Source organism: Myotis daubentonii, chromosome 4 (genome assembly GCF_963259705.1).
Source record: "Myotis daubentonii chromosome 4, mMyoDau2.1, whole genome shotgun sequence".
NCBI classification, from domain to species: Eukaryota; Metazoa; Chordata; class Mammalia; order Chiroptera; family Vespertilionidae; genus Myotis; species Myotis daubentonii.
The window spans coordinates 29,535,085-29,556,256 of record NC_081843.1 but is presented as its reverse complement, the minus strand read 5'-3'; the positions used below and the strand labels follow the sequence as shown (position 1 = coordinate 29,556,256).

General features: G+C 46.3%; 1 protein-coding gene across 1 annotated transcript in view; it reads left to right on the top strand.

Moving 5' to 3' along the window:
* Positions 1 to 21,172, top strand: part of GALNT17 (polypeptide N-acetylgalactosaminyltransferase 17) — a 426,094-nt gene that overhangs the window by 192,937 nt on the left and 211,985 nt on the right. The window contains exon 3 of the mRNA XM_059693393.1: positions 6,029 to 6,195. Coding sequence (XP_059549376.1) covers positions 6,029 to 6,195 — 167 coding nt within the window. The remainder of the gene's footprint in view (positions 1 to 6,028; positions 6,196 to 21,172) is intronic.

The following is a 21,172-nucleotide window of genomic DNA, read 5'->3' as shown; positions in this document are numbered from 1 at the left end:
TGTCGTAGAGAAAGCTCACTCAGAGTTTACAAGGTAGGCACTCAGGGACCGGGACCGTCCACTTTGAAGTGGGTGTGATGTTGTCTGGAGGTGATGGTGATGGTGAGGCCCTTTCAGAAGGAGTCTTCGCCTCCCATGTTTGCTGCAGCAGTGGGAGGAGTGGCGGTGAACATGTGTCCCCCCATGTCTGTCACAATTATCAATAGTTTTCTCATTAGAGCACGGCTGCTCTTGGGGAGGCCAGGCAGTGTTTTCTGACTCGAACTGCCTATTCTTTGTAGACTCCCTGAACGTCCCTTTCTCTCATTTCAGTCCATGTTGCCTTTCGGCGCCTGCCGAGAGGCTGGGCCCTGAGAGCACAGGCGCCGTGAGCTGCGGAATCTTTATGTGTGGGTCTTTATGACCTTATGTCTGTCTGTGAAGCATTTTGAAAATGAAGATCAGTCTCGTAGGACTTTGCAGAGCTTGATGTGAGTCCGAGGTTCCAACATCAGGCTCTTTACTGCTCCATCTCTAAACAAACTTAGACAGATTTCTTCTGGAAGGCCCTGGAAGAGAAAAATAAGGGGACCCTAGTGCCTCTGTGTGCTTAGAAGAGCTCTAATTGCCCGCCCCTCCCTCTGTTCTTGACTGTGCAAGTTTGATCCATTGATCCATCTTTCAAATCCAGCTCACAGCTCATCTTCCCTGCCCTCCTGGTCCCACTCAGCTCATCCATCACTCCGGTGGAGGTACAGCCATCCGGCACTTAGCATCCACTGCGTTGCATTACAAACGGCCTCCTTAGAGTCCTGTGTGTGCTTCAGCTGTCAAAACCCAGGACTCCCACTTACTGACAGCAGGTTAGAGCTTAGGCGGTGCTCGGTGAGTGGTCCCTTCACTGGGGTGGGGCAGCTGGTGGACAGAAACTGAGGGAATTATTGCCCCCAGGAGCCAGATACTCTGCACATTAGCCCCACAATGATGGGCCATGTGAGCCAAGTGACGTGGAGATACCAGGCAGGCCCTGGCAGGGGAGCCCTCACTTTAGATGGGACCTGAGGGACTGATGGGCAGGAATGGAAGCAGGAACAGAACTGGAGCCTGAGTCCAGGCCTGTGCGCACCTGCCGTGAACCAGCCCCACCCAGCCATCCAGAGAACACACACAGGTGCACCCTCCACATCCAGCCCCAACGGTCCTGGGGCTCTCTGACCCTGGGGTCCTTCAGTTTAGAGGATTCTGATAACACCCTGGTGCACCACCCAAGGTGGTACCTGCCCAAATTCATAGCCAGAATATTAGGATCTGTGCCCACGTTCCCACCGGCCTTATTAATCCCGGGTTTTGGGGACTGCCTTCTGCTCACCCAAATCCCACTTGAATGGAATTTTCCTGGTCTGTACTCTTTTGGCCCTCAGCAGGCTATAGGCACGGTGCCACTGTCCACAGAGGGCTGTCTCCTGGTCAGGGCTTTTAGGGCAGGATAAGGGAGCTGAGGCTCACATCGACTGAACAACTTAGCCAAGGTCCCAGCTAGGAAGAGGCTGGGCTAGAAATTTTGTGGGAGGTGTCTGCTGCAGTTACCACATTTTGCCTTGGTCTGGCAAGAGCATTGGAAGAGTCTAAAATTCAGATGATGAAGTTCACATCTTAGCATTCTTGTTGAAGGTTGCTGTGTGAGTTAGGGGAAATGACTTCACCTCTCTGGGCCCCAGTTTCCTCATCTGTGAAATACTGCCTACTGTGAGTATTAAATGAGGCAGTACAGGACATAGGAGCTCCCAGCAGTTTCAGGCATGTAGGTTGCTGTGTGTATGTTGGTTATTATCATCATCATTATCTATAATCTCCTGGGTCTCCTGGACTACATTGCATTTAATTTATTTTTACACCAATGGGGGTATTTGGGATCATCTTTTCGATTCCAGATAGCAGACTGGGCCACAGTGCATCTTGATACCTCTAATCTGTAACGCATTAGGTCATATAAGTTGTTTCCTTAAAAGGTGATCATGGACAGGGGTCTGCTTATGAGAAGGTGCGGCCAACTCTTTGGGCTTTGATTTCTTCCTTGCTGAAGGCCTCGGCCCCTGACCTTCTTTCAATTCAACTGTGATTCTCTCTGGTGGGTTCCCAGTGGAGGTTGGGTCTCCCGGCTCTCCTCTCCTTATTCACTATCAGTGAAGTAAGAGGTGACACTTTTGGCATTAAGTGAAGTCAATGCCAAGGGCTTCGGGGTGATTGGAAATGAGGAAGGGGGAAACAGGGGTCACTGAGGTGAGTTACAAGGAAGCATCTCAGGCATATGGACAGCCGGACAGGCTGTCAGATGGACAGATGTGAGGCGTCTAAGAGACCTCATTTGGTTAGTTGATTGCTTTCTTTTCTCTACAAGAACAGCTTCACAAGAATCTTCCTCGTGAGGCTTTGAGGAGGGGAGCCTGGTCTTGAATTTCTCTGCAGCCCCTTCCTGCCTGGAGCACTGACTGACGTTGATCCAGACCATCTTTGTTCAGACAAAGGATTGTTTAATGCTTGCTGAGTAGTTATTGAAAGGAAATTTGTGATTTCTGGGACCCAGACCTGAGTCTGTTTTGCTAGAGGAAGTGTACAACATGCGTACACACACACACACACACACACGCACGCACGCACGCACGCACGCAAGCACGCACGCACGCACACGCATACCTGCTATAGATTTTGAGGTTATTTTGTTGTTTCTGCTGTGTGTCATCCTCTCCTTACTCCCTGTGTGTCTTTCAGTCTGGGACCTGTTCTTTTATCCTCACACACTCCCAGGTTACTCTTACGTACCTGGATTTTGCAGTTGGAAACGTCCAATTCTGTATGTTCTGTATGTTCCATTGTGTAGAGATGGGGCTAGAAGCCAAGCTGAGCTGCCTGCTGCCTTCCCCAGGTTGACCTGCCCAGTCTTCTTGGCGCTGGCCACCCCTGGGGTCACCCAGAGAGCATCATGTGCATCTCTGTGGCTCTGAGCACCTTCCCCCCTCAGCTCTGCAGGAGCTTGGGAATGAGGGGAGGGGCTTCTGTCATGTCAGCCTTGGTCTGCAGGGTATGGGGTACTGGATCTACTGCCCTAGGGTCATCAGGCCACAGCAACAGTTGTGTTAGCACCAACTCCTAGGTGCAGGAGCTCTGTATATTCTCTTCCTCTGTGCAATCTCTAGTATTTCTGTGGCTGAGAGTCTCTCTCTTTCTTTGTACCATCCACCCTTAATCTCCCTCCCACTCTCATCTTCTGTCCTGTCCAGCATTGGACGTCTGATTGGAAGTAACATATATATAGATATATCTGTCAATGCTACTCCTTATAGAGAATGATTAAAACTTTAGTTGCCCATCTCCCCAGCATATTCCATACATCTTCCATGTCTCAGGCAGTAAGCCAGGTTAGAGAGAGATTTTTTTAAGGCAAAGTCTATCACCCTGGAGTTGAAAGACCAACAAAAATAATGCTGATTTTCTTAATAATGACTGTATTCCTATTTTCTGCCTGTGGTGAGCCCCTGAGGATGTCTGCACAGGAGAGGTGAATCATTGTAAGCCGGGCCAGGTTAGAGACCTGGGCTTGTTGGGAAGGAGAGTCCTGGGTGGGTTCTGCAGAAACAGCCTGGTTGAGTGAAAACTCTGGAAGCTTGGCCAGTGGTAATTAGGAATGTGTAAGATGGAACAGAGGAGCAGAAGGGAGGATGGAGGGGCCAACCAGACAGACTGAGTCTTTTCATTAGATGTTACACCAAATTTTCACAGGGCTCTCAAAGGCTGGTCTCTCTTGATCCACGCAGAGATAGCTATGGTGAGGATTTTTCTGACAGTTTAAAGATGAAGAAACATGAGCTATGTGCCCAGGGCAACATGTCCAATGTGTGGCAGAGCACTTCTCGCTTCTGAAAATCCTGCAGGATTTACTGAATGGCCACTTTGACTCATGAAGAGGCAAGGATCAGCCCCCTTCCCATCCCCCCTTGTACTCCTCCCGTTCCCCTGAGGCTCCCATGTTTCTCATTTCACCAGGGGGCCCTGTCTGCTCTGGCCAAGAGGCCTGACTCCCAACTCAGGCTTGACTACAGTGCGACCCCATGGTCTGTGGGTGCAGAAGACGGTGCTGGTACAGTGCACTCTGGCCTTTTTGCTTCTTAATTTCAAGGGCCAGAAGCTGTTGAAAACAAAGGAGCAAAGAAACCAGCCCCAGGAATGAGTGCTCAGAGTAGGGGACCACAGGCTACTGTGCCCACATGTACCCCCTGGTTTCGTCAGTGCCCACCTGTCCAACTGTCCACTCCAGGCACCTGCACTTCCTTGTCTGGGGCTCACCTGTTACAATGCCACCTAAGCAGTTACCCACCCCCATCAGCTCTCATCCAGAGATGCTGGGGGTTGATGCATAAACACTCGACTCCCTCAGCTCTGGAGCAGGTTGACTCTGAGGGGTGGGTTTTACACTGGCTCCAGGGTCCTCCTGAGATGAAGTTCCTGTCACACACAGTAACAATCTGCACGACACCCCCTTTGGGGATGCCTTCCCTTCCCAGTCCTATATCCCCAGTCCCCTCTCTACTTCCCAAATAGACAAATGCACTCACCTCTTTGTCTCAGGGTCAGTGTCTGGGGAACCCATACAAAGAGATCTACAGGAGACCCCTGCTCTCACGGAGCTTACACTCTAGGAGACATAAAACACACATGCAAATAAGGAAGCGGGTCCTCAGCCTGTGTAGGTAGGAGTGTGCTGCCTGACACACCCCATCTCTTCTTCCTAAAACCTCCGTAAGGACAGGAAGTAGCACCCCCTGCCTCAGAGGTCCTCCCTCTTATGACCTAGCCACTCCCCCATCCCAAAGACAGGGCGCAAGGGGAGAGTCCGTTTCATCCAGGCTGGACTCGGGGGCAGAGAGCTGGTGACGTTAGAGATGGCGGAATGCCCAGAGAGCGTGCTCTGTGTGGCTCAGTCCCAGGAGCACCCACACACCGGGCATTTGGTTCCACGCTTAGTCTGAGCCAGTGATGGCGAACCTTTTGAGCTCGGCGTGTCAGCATTTTGAAAAACCCTAACTTAACTCTGGTGCTGATATTTGCAACCATAGTAAAACAAAGACTTATATTTTTGATATTTATTTTATATATTTAAATGCCATTTAACAAAGAAAAATCAACCAAAAAATGAGTTCGCCTGTCACCTCTGACACGCGTGTCATAGGTTTGCCATCACTGGTCTGAGCCACACTGGAAATACCAAGAAGAAACAACGTGGACTGGAATCCAGATCTCACATTCCCCTTCCCCCTGTAGAGCACAAAGTGTGAGAGCAAAACACACGCAACGAGAGGAAGGAATGGAGTTAGTGAAGCAGGAAGATGGAGCAAGAAATGTGGCTGTTTTTTATGCTGAACAGCTTGGCCTGTGTCGGGCCATATTAATCATGTAGGCAATTTTCGGGAGAAAATAAAGTTTTGTTGCAATATACATTTGTGTCTCCTGGAAGAGACCGTCCAGAGATGCATTGATCATGCAGCCTCATTTTTACCACATCGCTGTAAATTCACCTCTGGGGCTGCCAGGGAGATTAGAATGGATATTGACGGGCTCCTGGGCAGTCTGCGGGAATCATCTCATTTACTGTGTGGTGATCCGAGAGAGGAGGGCACCGGGAAGGTTCCTCAGAGCCCCCTGGCAGCCGTCTTGAGCCTGGCAGGCTGTCAGCTGCTCCTCCTCAGCCCATTACTCACCGCCCATACATGTGAGCACACACACCTTCCTCACCGGTCTGGCAGATGTGTGCCCAAGACTGGTGCTTCCCATTCGTACAGGGTGGTGAATTTGGGATAAATGGGGCTGGATCCCTTAACCCTCTCTCCTTAGGTTCTATTCTCAGTTCTTAACCAAGAGAACCAATTGGTATAGGGAACCAATGGTTCACGCCTCGGGAGGATGTGTACGAGGATTGGGCAGATGTCCTTACTGTGTCCAGCACAGCACGTGTGTCCCTCCTTCCTGACGTGGCTCTCCCTGCTCTCCTCCCCAGGTGTAAGGAGCTGAAGTACTCAAAGGAGCTGCCCCAGATCTCCATCATTTTTATCTTCGTGAACGAGGCCCTGTCGGTGATCCTGCGGTCGGTCCACAGCGCTGTCAACCACACGCCCACACACCTGCTGAAGGAGATCATCCTGGTGGATGACAACAGCGACGAAGGTATGGGGTGGCCGGCCCGGGGGTTCCTTAGAGAGGAAGATGCAAACTCACAATCTCAGCAGGGGAAATGCCCCTTCATTCCAGTACCAGCCCGAGTGTCTCTGTCTTCTGTTCCTGGGCGTATCCAGGGATGGGGGAAGTTTGGAGGAGGAAGTCCAGGCAAACACTGGTTCACTAGTCCACAAGTCCGCTAGGGCTCGGAGAGTAAGCGACTGGTGATGTATCTAGACTAACCTTAATTTCCCCTCTTCTTATTAATAAAGGAATTAATAATTCGAAGGGCTGAATTCCTCCACACACCCCCTTTCCCAGGAGGCGAAAGAACAAGGGAAATTCTGTCCTGTGACGGGAAGTCCTCCCACCTCCGAATTTCCCTCTGGGCCACTGTGCCCACAATGACCGTGGATAGAAATGAGCAGAGCTTGCAGGCCTTTTGGAGTTGAGCTCTGTTGGGAATGGTGGCTTAGTTTAAAAACATAAAACAAGCAAATACTGGACGGCAGCAGCAGAAGTTCTTTGAGGTCCTTGGAGATGAGAACCTGGTGTTGAGGTGGTGGGGGGTTGGTTTGGCTCATTGTGCCTTTGTGTTGGCGCGAAGCCTGCAGAATCCACTGTGCTCACTGCAGGGAGAGAACCCACAGCAGGTGACAGACAGAAAGCCAGCCAGGAGGCTTATCTTCTGAGCAACTGTAGGATTAAGGGGCAGCTGAACACTTTGCTCTCAGCACACTGAGTACAGACGGGTCATCCTATGAGCTCCTGGTTGGGAGAGGCAGGACAAGCCACAGGCTCTGTTTGAAACCTGATTATCTTGGGGCGCTCCGGGTGACCCTATCACATTTGATTGGCTTAAGGGCTGAAGTCCTCCTGCCCCTTCTGAACCGGCATTATAGCAGTGTGCCCTCAGGGCACTACTCTTTGGTGGGGGATCCTCTAGATTTGGAGGACAGATGGGTCATTTGCTGAATTTTTCACATCCATATTTTTCTTTCCTGACCTCTGGCCATTTCATTATCTATAGATTCTTTTAAAACTGACATTGAGCCCCGACCTATGAACCAGGAGATCTTGGTTTGATTCCTGATTAGGGCACATGCCTGGGTTGTGGGCTCGATCCCCAGTAGGGGGTGTACAGGAGGCAACCAGTCAATGATTCTCTCTCATCATTGATGTTTCTATTTCCCTCTCCCTTCCTCTCTGAAATCAATAAAATAAATTTTTAAACAACTGACATTAAGAGTCTTGTTGAGAGAAGGAGGCTTGCAGTTTCTTGAAGCCTCTAAGTCATCTGGCAGAGCTCTGCCTGGCTGGCTCACAGCGTACCTCTGCAGTCGCTCTGTGCACCCAGGCAGACCTCTTGCTTCAGCAGGACTTTCAGGCCCCTGCAGGGAGTCTCTGCTACTACCCACCCTCCTCACTCCTGGCTAGCTCCCACTCCTTCCCCAGGTCTCCCATGTGTGTCACACCCTCCGAGACTTTGCTGACATCCTAAGTCCCTGCTCTGTACTGCTGTGACACCCTGTACCCTACTGGAGCCCGTGGTACCGCCGTGACCTGCATATCCTCACTCCAAGTTCTGGGCAGGACTTTGTCCCACAGGCCTGGCTGGTTGCTGACCCATGGTTAAGGGGCTAGCGGCAGAGTGGCTGGAAGTGCCACTCAGAAGAGCTGGCCAACCCAGAGGAGAGAGGGAACTGAGAACGGGGTGAGGACCCACTGCAGATGGGGCTCCCTCTCCCACAAAAATCTCTGCAGAGCCCAGCCAGAGAGGAGGGAATGGGGTCTCCAATAGATGCCTTAGCTTAGGTTCCTCCAGATGCAGACCCTGAGACAGAGTTGAATGCATTAGCTTATTTGGGAGGTCGAGAGGGGACCAGGGAAGTAGGACAGGGGAGGGAAGGCACCCTCAAAGGGGGTGTCATGCCGATAGTTACTGTGGGTGACAGGAGCTTCATCCCAGGGGGACTCTGGAGTGAGTGTAAAAGCCACCGCTCAGAGTTAACCCACTCCAGGGCTGAGGGAGCCAGGGTGTCTATACACCCTTAGCATCAGATGCTTTCCCCTGGGAACCTTCTGGAGCCCCACCCTGAAGGATGTTCAGTTTCAGGAGTTCAGGGCTGGGGCAAAGGGATTTGCATTTCTTACAGACTCCTGGGTGATTCCCCTGGTGCAGGGACCACACTTGGAAAACCACTGAGTTAAGTACCGTTCCAGTGGTTCACACTTCAGGTTTCATGAAGATGGTCAGTGGGTGAGAACAAGCAGGAAGAGGTATTTGGTCCATTTTGACCATAACCTTAACTCCCATTCATCTTTCCCTGTCCTCCCCAGTATCTAAGGCAGGGGTGGGAAACCTTTTTTCTGCCAACAGCCATATGGATATTTATAATATCACTAGTGGCCCGGTACATGAAATTCATGCACATTAAAAAGGAATTAATTAGAGGAAATATTTTAATATTGCTATTTTCCCTTTCTCTATGATAAAAGTGTCAGAGATGAAAAAAAATTAGTAAAATGTGTATAAAAATCTCCCTCCTGTCAGAGTCTGGGGCGCACCAAGGGACCCAGAATCGAGTCCCTGCCCACCTGCATGCACCTCGAAATCGTGCGAGACCCAGATCTGGCTGGCCCCACCACCGTCAAGCCCCACAGGGCGGGGGGGCGGGGGGCGCAGCCTCAGGTCCCCTGTCAAGCACCGCTGGGTGGGGGGTGCGGTGGGCATGACAATCATTTGTATTATTAGCTCTTGATTATATAGGATTCCAGGGTCATGCAAAATTATCAACTTAAAATGTATTAGCCTGCTATATTTGGTCAAAAATTTAACTAACTCGGCCCTAATGCCTTGGCAGAGCCGCAGGCTTTATTCTGCCTGTGGCCTGGACATCCCCTACCCCCGGCCTACAGGACCAGGAGTGGACTACATTAATACCATTTTTCTCTCTCTCTCTTTTTTTTTCCTGGCTGGGAAGGGAAGGCACCCCTGTACTTTCTCTTTAATGGGAAGAGAAATTTAACATTTTTTTTTCTTTATTGAGGTTTTTCTTGTGACTAGTATTACTGAGTTTTGTAAATGTTCTGTATACACTTGAAAAGACCCCCACACTGTAATCACGGAATTGAATTCCTGCCAGACATCAATTATGTGTATTTAGATAGACTCTGAGTTTTTCTTCTTACGTCTCTTTGATAATGGTGTTTTAACATCACCTTCTACAATGACTGTTCCTTCCCGTGTTTTTAATAATGTTTGATTTCTGTATCTTGTCCGTTTCTTTGGCAACATAGATTTGTATCTGCATGGCTTCATTGTTAGTGGTGGTTGTTACCATTATGCAATGTTCCCTTTATCTTCAAAAATAGCTTTTTTTCTTGTCTTGCATTTACATTGTCTAGCATTAATATTTCTTATCCCTGCTTACCTTCTGTTTTGAGTTTGATTAAGACATTTTCCTCAGCCTTCCCATGTTTCTGATCTTAAAAGTAATACATGCTCTTTGTAGGAAAATTTGAATGTATCAAAAAGCGCATCTAATTGAAAAAAAAAAACACCAAATACTGTGAGACTAGCCAGCGGCAACTGCTCATTTGTCCACCCTCTTTCTAATGCACATTTGACAAAGTTACGATCCTATAGTAAAAAGAAGTTAATGTTCTCGTTTTCCCCCTGAACGTTGAAGCACATTTCCCTTTTTATTAAAAACGCTCTGGGAACATCATTTTAATGAAGGTAGAATGGTCTGTTTTCAGGCTGGTCAACACTGGCGCAGGTGGAAACAATAGCGCCTCACTTCCATATGTTATCACATCCATTCAAGATAAAAGACTTTTTCAGAAAAAAAAGAGAAGGAGAAGGAAGATGAGTGGGAGGAGGAGAAGGAGAAGAAGGTAGGTTCAGGGAATGTGTCAGCATTGGGACACTGGATAGTTCCTCCACTGTGTATGTTCTGATGATCCTCAAATCCATGCCCCCCAGCCCAGAGCAACTCAGCCTCTCCCCCAAGCTCCACACCTGTATCCTCCGTCTCCTAGGTGGCAGCTCAGGGTCCCTCTGAAACGCTGTGCTCACTGGGTCCAATGACTCACCATCTTCCTATCAGTCTCAGAAAACTGATTCTCATCATTTACTTCCTGTCTCATTGAAGAGCTTCACCTTTTCCTCAGTTATCTCGTCATCAAAGCCCGGAAGTCTTTGCACGCTCTTCCTCGTCCCTTTCCCAGTAGCATCTGGTTAGTTACTGTTGAGCGGGGTCCTACTTGGCCATATTCCAAGCCACTGGCTTTTTGTTTAGGCCCTCAGCATTTTTTTTGCCTTGAAATTTGTTTGAGGGGTTAAGGGCACACAGATTTATGATTATTATAATTCTTGACACACCCCATAGCTTTTGTTTACTATCCCTTGTTTTAATTGAGATAAAATTCACAAAACATAAAATATACCACTATGTGGCTTTCAGTATATTCACTATGTTTTGCAACTATTGCCACTAATTCCAGAATATTTTCCCAACGGAAGCCCTGAATCTCTTAGCAATCTCTCCCAATTGCTTGGGCAACCATTGAAATACTTTCTGTCTCTATAAATTTACCTATTCTGGACCTTTGACACAAATGAAATCTACAACATGTGGCCTTTTGCGTCTGACTTCTTTCACTTAACAATGTTTTCTATGTTCATCCATATGTAGTACATATGAATACTTCATTCCTTTTTATGGCTAAATATTTTGTTGTATGGATATGGCATAGCTTGCTTATTTATTCATCAGTTGATGGATATTTGGGTTGTTCCCAGTTTTGGGGTATTAGGAATAATACTGCTATGAATATTCATATATATTTTTTAACATTTATCTTTATTGTTGAAATTAGTAGAGATGTCCTCCTTTTCCCCCCATTGACCTCCTTCACCCCAACGCGCCCCCCCCCCTGCCCCCAGGCCTTTACCACTCTATTGTCTGTGTCCATGGGTTATGCATATATGCATTATAAGTTCTTTGGTTAATCTCTCCCTACCCACCCACGCACCCACCCACCCCTGCCTTCCCTCTAAGATTCATCAGTCTGTTCCATGCTCCTGTGTCTCTGGATCTATTTTGTTCATTAGTTTATTTTGTTCATTAGATTCCATATATGAGTGAGATCATGTGATACTTGTTTTTCTCTCATTGGCTTATTTTGCTTAGCATAATACATTTTTATGTAGACATGTTTTTAATTTTCTTGGGCATATACCTAGGAGTGAAAATTGCTGGGCCATATGATAAATTTATGGTTCATTTTTGAGAAACCATCAAATTGTTTTTCACAATTAACTGTTTTCACAGCACTGGAATCATTTCACATTCCTACCAGCAATGTATTAGGGTTCCAATTTCTCCACATTCTCACCAATATTTATTTTCCCTCTTCTTTAATTTATGCCTAGTGAGTGGTATATTGTGGATTTATTTGCCTAATGACTAATTATTTTTAGCATCTTTTTATGTGCTTATTTGCTATTAGTCTATCTTATTTGGAGAAATGTCTATTCAAATCCTTTGCCCATTTTGAAAATGGATTATTTGTCTTTTTGTGTGAATTGTAATTGCTCTTTACATATTCTGGGTCTGCACTCTTATAAAATATATTCTGTATTTTTTACAGATACATCTAAATATTGTCTTCCGTTCTGTGGGTTGTCTTTTCACTTTCTTCGTAGTGTCCTTTGATGCACATAGTTTTTAATTTTTATCAAGTCCAGTTTGTCTCTTTTTCCATTGGGTGCTTGAGCTTTTGGCATCCAATCTAAGAAACTGTTGCCTAATCCAAAGTCACAAAGATTTACACCTATGTTTTCTTCTAAGAGTTTTATTGTTTTAGCCCTTACATGTAAGTCTTTACTGATTGTAAGTTAGTGTTTGTATGTGCTTTGAGTTAGGGGTTTGAATTCACTTTTTCTATGAGGATATTTAGTTGTCCTGGTACCATTTGTTGAAAAGATTATTCTTTCTCCATTGAATGGTCATGGCACCCTTATCAGAAAGCAATTGACTATAAATGTGAGGAGAGTTTATTTCTGTACTCCAATTTCTGTTTCATTGATGTATGTGTCTATCAATACCACACTATCTTGATAATTATTCCTTAGTAGTAAGTTTTAAAATCATGAAGTGTGAGTCTTCCAACCTTGTTCTTCTTTTTCAAGATTGTTTTGTCTATATGAATCCTGAGTATTGACATATAAAATTTAGGAACAGCTTGTCAATTTCTGCAAAAAGGCAGTTGTAATTTTGTTAGGGCTTGCATCAAATCTAAAGGACAATTTGAGGAGTATTGTCAGCTTAACAGTATTAATGCTTCCAATCCATAAACATAGGGTCTTTTTCTCTTTATTTAGGCCTTCTTTGATCTCTCGACAATGTTTTGTAGTTTTCAACAAACAAATCTTGAACTTCTTTGGTTAAATTTATTTTAAATATTTTATTATTTTTTATGCTATTTTAAGGGAATTGTTTTCTTAATTTTAGTTTTGGGCTGTTCATTGCTAGTTTATAGAGATTCAACTGAGTTTTGTACATCGATCTTATATCCTTCTACTTTTCTAAACTTCTTTATTAACTCTAGTAGTTTTGTGTGTATGTGTGTATTCTTTAGAGCTTTTTACATATAACATCATCCCATCTTCAAATAGCGATACTTTTACTTCATGAATGCCTTTTCTCTCTTTTTTCTTTTTGTTCAGTTTCCCTGACTCTTTTGTGTTTTTAAATGTGCTTATTAATAAATGCTTGTTAACCTGCCAGGCCAAGAACAAGAACATTGACCTATGTGCTGTCCTAAGAGTTTCCAAAAGCCTCTCTGAAAAAGACAGCTAAGTCATGAGAGAGCTCAGGGAGGCATGGGGCTCATTCCAGTGGGGGCATCTGGCAGGGCTATTGTGTGAACCGGGCACTGGGTATAAAGCAAAAGTCTGGACAGATGGAATGGCTGCTCTGTGATTTCTGTCTCTGACCTCCAGGAGGAGGTCAAAGCGGGTCAGACCTGAGGGATGAAATGAACATCCTCAACTGATCCAGGCAGCAGGCATGTAGAGAGAGCTCCAATTTAGTCAGCCTGTGTTCAGAACATCCAATGACAGGGGAGAATGGGGGCAATCCGTCCTCATTTAGACATCATTTCATTCATCAGGACAGCAGAAATGACCAAGATTCAGTGTTGGTGAGGATATACCACAGAGGAAAAGAAACTTTGCTGTTCTTTTTGTGGGCCAGTACCACATATCTAAGAGAACAAATTATCGGTTCGTATTAAAAGTCCGTGTCTCATTCAGACAGCTTGTCCTTAAAGTGAGGTAAGTTTGCAGGAGAGATCTTAATTACAACCATCGACATGTCTGCCCTAAGGCACACTGTCTGCTGTGGACGTGTGGCCGTAGCGCCTATACACCCTGGTCACCGGGGGTCCTCCACCATCCTCCTGGGCAGCTTCCTCGCTACTTTCCTGGGCAGGATTCCATGCCCTTCTTTTTCTTGGTTTACATGCTTATTCTGGTGAAACGCACAACTAGAAGCTTCTTTAGAAAGTCTACCAGGAAGATAAAAATCTTTTGAGATCATCCATGTCTGAAGAAAGCTTTGTGCTTATCTTCTACTAGAGGCCTGTTGCACAAAAAGATTCGTGCAATAGGCCTTCCCTTCCCCTGGCTGCCGACACCGGTTTTCCTCCGGCACCTGGGACCCAGGCCTTCGCTCCAGTTTGAGCCGCCTTCAAGCCTTCGCTGCTCCTGCCCGAGCCGCCTTCAAGCCTTCGCTGCTCTGGCCGGAGCCGCCTTCAGTCTTCACTCCGCTGCTTTGCGCCTACATATGCAAATTAACCGCCATCTTTGTTGGCGGTTGTTTTGCATATCTCGCTGATTAGCCAATGGGAGGCATAGCGAAGGTACGGTCAATGACCATGTTTGTCTATTATTAGATAGGATGTGTGAATGGTGGCCTGGTTGAGTTAGGTATCACCTTCTTGCAGAATTTTGATGGTTTTGCTCCATTATCTTCTTTCAAAAAATTTTTTAAAAGAATCAACAGCATTCAAATTCCTGATCCTTTGTATGTTTTTTTTTTCTTTTCTTGAAGCCTGTGGAATCTTCATCCCCCCCCCCCCCCCAAGTTTTGGATTTCACAATGATGAGTCCTGGGGTGGATCAATTATCATTCACTGGGCTGGGCATTTAGTGGCTTCAGTCTGAAATCTAATGTATATCAGTTTTTTGAAAACTTCTTGGAATATTTAATTGACAGTTCCTCCCCATTTTTTCTATTCTCTCTTTCAGCATCTCCCATTTTCTATTATTAAATCTCCTATATTGAACCTCTAACTTTCTTATCTCTTCTTTGCTATCGTATCATTTCCTCTGCTCTGTCTGCTTTCTTCAATTTTATCTTTTTTCCCTTCTATTCAGTATTTTTTTTATTTCTGCTTTCATGAGTTTACTTCCCAGTGCTCATTTTTATTCTCTGAAAGTTCCTTTTTATAGCATATTGTTCTTATTTAATGGAAACAGTATATTTTCTTATCCCTTGGAGGATATTAATAATGCGTTATTTTGGGTTTGGTTTTTAGTTTTTCTTCCTGAATAGTTTGTTCCCACAGTTGCTTTTTTTCTGTTGTTTAGTTTCTATCTTCCATGTTGAATGCTCTCCTTGGATGCCCAGTGAACCTGTTGTCTGTACATAATCTCTTCAAGGTGATTCGACAGCCCCAGGAGCTGGGCAGGCAGAAATGGAGAGTTAATGAGTATATTATGCAAGTTGAAAAAGTTCTGGAATTGGATAGTGGTGATGATTACACAACAATGTGAGTGTACTTAATGCCACCAGACTGTACACTTAAAATGATTAAAATGGAAAATTTAACATTGTATTCTATCTCCCTCCCCCTCCCCTCTCCCTTCCCCCTCCCCCTTCTTCTTTCCCTCTCCCTCTCTTTCTGAGCTTGGGCTGGACTTCCTGGTTTGGACAACACAGGTGTCTGACACATCTGTCACTTTGGTTACCGTGTGCATTTGCTTTCCAGCTTTCCCAGTGTTGTGGCTGGTATTTCTTGTGTTTTCCCTGATCTGGAATGTTATGGGTTGATTTTATTTTTTAAATCCCTTTCCTGTAGTTTTCAGTGGCTTTTGAGTAGAGAATGTGTCTGATTCATGAGTTAAACTCATTATCTTATCCTGAAAGTTCCATGTTCATTTTTAAGAATTTTTAATATGAAGTGATTCATCTTTCTTCGGATATGTGGTACTGTCCTACAAGAAATGTATGCAAGTGTATCCTCTGTATCCTCACCAACACCGAATCTTATTCATCTTTTCCTCTTCGTTGTTCTGAGGAGTGAAGAATCACGCATTATGTTTAAATCTGCACTTTTAAAATATTGCCTTCTTTGTGCTTAAGCAATAGGATGTGGTGCAAAAAGTGGAATCAAATCCTGTGTGATGTTGGCGGTACTTACCTTTTCTGATCTTGAATAAATTGGGGATAGTAGTGGCTTTTCTGCAGTGTTTAAATTGTGAGGTTTAGAGATAATACTTGCAAAAGCCCATAGTTCAAATCCTGGCAGTACATTAAAGGGCGTGACTGTTGAATGTGCTCATGGCAGTATTTGATCTGCTAGCTCTAACTCTTTCCTCAACATTCTCTTTCTGTCTCACCCCTTCTGGGAAGCCTTCCAAGATTTCCTTCTGCTCCCAGGGCACTGTGTGTAGTTTGGTGCAGCACTTGTCATGCTGTATTGCCTGTGTACTTGCCCATCTTTAAACTGTAAGACCCTTGAGGGCAAGAACCAACACTCTTTCTGTGCTGTGTTTCCGGAGCCTTGTCCACGACTAAGTTACCGTGATTGCTGAAGAGGTTAATTTACGCTGCACGTGTGCAAACTTTTTTTCTACTTTCTCTGACATGAGCGGTACATGACCTTTGTGATTGGTTTCTTTTTATAAATATATTTTTATTGATTTCATCCTGGGAGTTATTGTATTTGGCATTATTGTTCATATTTTGGCTTCTATTCCATAGTTTTTTCGGTTTAGAACTCATAAATATGCCTATCTCCAACCACTCACATATCTCAGTGATCTGGACAAGCTGTACCCTTGTCGCTGTTTCCCTGTGGAGCAAGCACACCTGGTCAAGCTCTTCTCTTGGTTGGTGTGTTCAAAGGTTGGAAACAGGAAGGCTCGGGTTAGGAAACACTTTTGAGTGAAAGGATATAGACACCCTCTGGGCTTGCAGGAGGGATTTGGGAGAAGCACACGGGCATTGTTTGCTTTTCTTCTCCGCTTATAATTGCAGAGATAGGAGGAGTCTGGTGTTGTGGAAAGATAACGTTTTTCCTGTGTTGTTGAGGCTCCCAGTGAAGTAGCTGAGAGACACCTCGTTATCACACATGTCCATGCTGGGCCCGGCTTCCTTACCAGACCATCGCCTGCCTCGCCCTGCCTGTAGAGTCTTCGCAATCAGAAATAATGCTTGTTTTTGTTCCCAACCAGATCACTGCAGTGTGACAGCATTTGCTCTGTGGGTCTGTAATCACAGATGGGTTGTGCATTTACATTTCTTCTTGTGTGTTTTTAGGCCGCGGGGAGGAAAGGATAAGAGAGAGTGTGTATATCTTTACACAAGAGATAACACAGGAACCCCAGCGAAAGCTTTCTTTGCAAACTGGCTTTAAAAAAACCCAGTAAAACAACCAAAAAAAATTGTTATTTTGAAATAGCTATAAATTCAAAAGAAGTTGCAAGGATGTACAGGAGGTCCCACATACTCATCACTGTTTCCTCCATTAGTAATATCTTTTTTAAAAGAAATATATTTTTATTGATATCAGAGAGGAAAGGAGAGAGAGAGAGAGAGACAGAAACATCAATAATAAGGGAGAATCATTGATTGATCCAGATCAAGTCCGCAATCCGGGCATGTGCCCTTGACTGGAATCAAACCTGGGACCCTTCAGTCCACAGGCTGATGCTCTATCCACTGAGCCAAACCACCTAGGGCCATTAGTAACATCTTGTAGAACCCTAGTACATGATCACAACCAGGAAATTGACTTAGGTCAATCTAGAGAGCTTACTCTGATCTCACCAGTTTAATGTGTGTGTGTGTGTGTGTGTGTGTGTGTGTGTGTGTAGGCAGTTTTATACAACTTTATCACATATGTATATTCCTGTAACCACCACCGCAATTGAGACACAGAAAAAAGTTCCCCAATGCTATTTCTTTTAACCACACCCAGCTCCCACCCCCATTCCTGCCCCCTGACTACCCTTATTTGTTCTCAGTCTCTATACTTTTGTTATTTCAAGAATGTTCTGTAGAGTAAACCACATGGCACATGACCTTTGTGATTGGTTTCTTTTTAAAAAATATATCTTTATTGATTTCAGAGAGGAAAGGAGAGAGAGAGAGATAAACATTAATGATGAGAGAGAATCGTTGATTAGCTGCCTCCTGCATGCCCCGGACTGGGGATCGAGCCTGCAACCCAGGTATGTGCCCTGACTGGGAATTGAACCATGACCTCCTGATTCATAGATCAACGCTCAACCACTGAGCCACACCAGGCCAGGCTGTGATTGGCTTCTGCACTCAGTGTAAATGCCTTACAATCCATCCAAGTTGCTGTGAGCACCATGAGTTGGTTCCTCATTATTTCTGCCTATCGTTCCGTGGGTTGGGTTTACCACAGTTTGTCTAACATTTGGGTTGTTTCAGTTTGGGATTTTTACAGATAAAGTTGCTATGAACATTCATGTGCAGATGTTTGTGTGAAAATTAATTTTCGTGTCTCTGAGATAATGCCCAAGAGTACAATGCTTGAGTTATGGTAAACACATGTTCACACGAGCTGTTTTTTGGTCATTTATTCCATTTATGTGAAATCTGATTAACTTTTAATCTTCCAGCCTCGCCTCCAGTAGAGAATACGTTTTTTTGTTTTGGCCTTGGAGACTGTAACTGTGATACCAAGAGAAATGGGGTTCATTCCAGCAGTGCCTGGAGCAATCCCAAAAGCATGTTGAAAGCCTCGCCCTGTGATCAGACTGGGAACCCATTAGATTGGAACCCAGCAATATGAGAATGATGGAGGGTCTGACACAGCCCAGGGGCAGGAGTGAGGCCAGGCCACAGGAGAGTCAAACCCAGACACTTCCAGGGGCCTCTGTCTGGGTCCCTGCTATCTCAGCCCCTCCTCCTTGTCAGCTTGTGAAGACTGGCCACCTCCAGCACTCCATGTCACCTGGAGGGATCTATGGCTACAGAGACAGCTCAAAGCTGATATTGTAATGACAGCTTCAGGCATTGGAGAGGGACAGGGAAGGGAAATGGTGCTCTGGAATGGGTTGGATGCCTTTCTGTGGATCTGTCAGCTGTGACCAGGAGGGCAGAGTCCTGCACAGAACCACCACACACTAGTAGCCATGGGGCAGGGCTCCAGAAAGGGAGGGGCTGGGTGGACAAGCATACCACAGACTCCTAATGTGACAACATCAATGGGATTTGCACGTGGCATTTCCACGAGTTGGGGAAATAACTGAGGCTTTTGTGAAGGATGTGGCACTTGAGTTGGACCACGAGAGACAGTTAGAATTTGGACTCGAGGAGGGAAATGACAGGGGGTGGGAGGCAGGAATCTAGAGACCGAGAAGCTTGGGACATGTAGAGGGAAGTGTGCAGATGGGATCGATACATAGGAAATGATGGGTGAATTAGATGTTCAGAGAGTCCTGGGGAGAGATGGAGGGCCTTGTGGGCCACAGGACTGATGGGGGAGAGGGGAAGTGTGAACAGGTGAGTCTTTGATGTTTCTGACAACCCCTGAGCAGGAAGGATGTGGAAGGCTCCTAGAACAGCCCCGCTGCGATGGGGACCAGCCAGCCTGACTGAGAAGGAGAGGGAGGTGGGGCAAGGAAGCTCAGGTTGTCAGAAAGGCCAGGCAGGCCATTTTCACCTTTATTCTGGAAGAGCCCTGTTTCAGCTTTGATCTTATTTTATTGGAAATGTGAGGTGACATTGACTTGAGTGTCTTTAGATCACTTTAGCTGGGAGCTCTGGCCGGCTTGCTGGACAGAGGCTCTCTGGCCTCAGGCTGTGTTAAAGGGAAGTAGGAGCTGTGCCCCACACCTGCACTCAGCCCAGAGCAAACCCTTTAGGGCAAGGTGGCTGCCTTCAGAATCATGAGTCCTGCTGGCCACTAACTTCCTTCTTCTCTTACACATGAGAGGAAAGGCGGAGCCTGGCCTGAATGGGGCCTGCTAGTTAATTACCCCTGCAGGGCATCCTGGAACAGGTGAGGCTGAGGCTTCTGGGTAAATGCAGAGCAGGATCTGACAGTTGTCCCCCTGCCTGGGCTGAGGAGCAGGTATCTTCTTGGGTCTTGTCCACACCCTCTGACAACTGGTCATTGATATTTAAAAAGAAGATGAAGCTTGGAGAGGCAAGTGTCTTACCTGTGGCAGCACAGCCAGAATTTACCAGAGCGGAGGCTGTCCCAGTCCTGGAACCAGGCCTCTCAGGCCTCCTTCCTGCACCTCCTCCCCTCCTCCTCCCTCCCTCTGTGCTTCCCCCTCCCTTCTAGTTTACCACTGTTTCCCTTCTCCAAGCCCCTTCTAACCCTTCCTACATCCTTATGACTCATCTCTTTGTTTCCCAAGACATGTCTAGTTTCCCTTTACTATGTTGTATATGTATTTTAAAAATGAATAATAATTTTAACCATTATTGAGTGATGCTATGTGCCAGGCACCAAGCTAAGTGCTTAGCATGTGTTATCTTATTTAAATACCCAAACTGCCCTATTGGGTAAGGACTGTTATTATCCATACTAGTGACCTGGTGCATGGATTTGTGCACATTGAAAGGAAATTAATTAGAAGGTGTTCGGCGGGGCAGGACTGGACGAGACTGGCCGGACACACCCTGGAGCCAACCTCCTGCCGTCCCTCCCCATCTGGCTGTACCTGGGGTGGCACCGTGGCTTGAAGGGAGTCTGTGTTGTGAACGGGGTCCCTCTGGCAGGGGTCCCTCGGCCTGGCCTATGGGATCAGGCCGAAACCGTCTCTCTGACATCTCCCAGGGGGTCCCGGAGTGCAAGAGGGCACTCTGCAAAGTTGCTGGTACAGGGTGTGGAACACAAACACAAGTGTGCAGTAAACCAGATTCAGGGCCGACAGTGCCCTGGCAACAACACAACCCACGGCCGAAGGTGGAATCGCACAGCTCCGCGAGGAATCAGGCTCCCTCCTCTCTGGGTTCAGGGTGCGTCACCCGAGAACCACCGCTGCCAAGTCACTGCAGCTCGGCAGCTCCTGCATTGAGCGTCTGCCCCATGGTGGTCAGTGTGCGTCATAGCTACCGGTCGGACGGACACTTTAGCATATTAGCCTTTTATATGTATAGATGGACTATTTACCCTGATGTCACAGAGCAGCTCAAGGTGAATTCTCCTGACCAGGTGTGTCCCTTCCTCCCCAGGTGTCCCTGGCTCAAGGTAAGAGCACACAGTGCACCTGGCCTGGTGGCACCTTTATTCTTGAGACCTTCCCATTGTCATCTTTTTCTAGATCAAAGCATTCCGGCCCTGTGCACCCTCTGTGTGCCCCAAAAAATCAGTAGCCCTTCTGTGAGGATTTAGCCCAAATGAGTGTGCAGTGTGGGAATGTCAGGTGTGATGGCAGGTTAATATTAGCAGAGCTTCTGTTCAGCCAGCACGTTCAGGTGTGGCAGTCCAGCTCACATCTGTTCGAACCTGCCAGTGCTTGTGCTTCCAGGTGTTATCTGGAAGAGACATATGAGGTTCTGCAGACCTTCTGGACCCTAACAAAAGCTGCTCTCTATAGGACACTTTTATGCTACATAACATTTTAATATGCACCATTTTTTTGTTTGTTTTTGTTTTTGTGAGCATGCATAATAGGATCCTGTGCCTAGCACCAGGCTGCCTT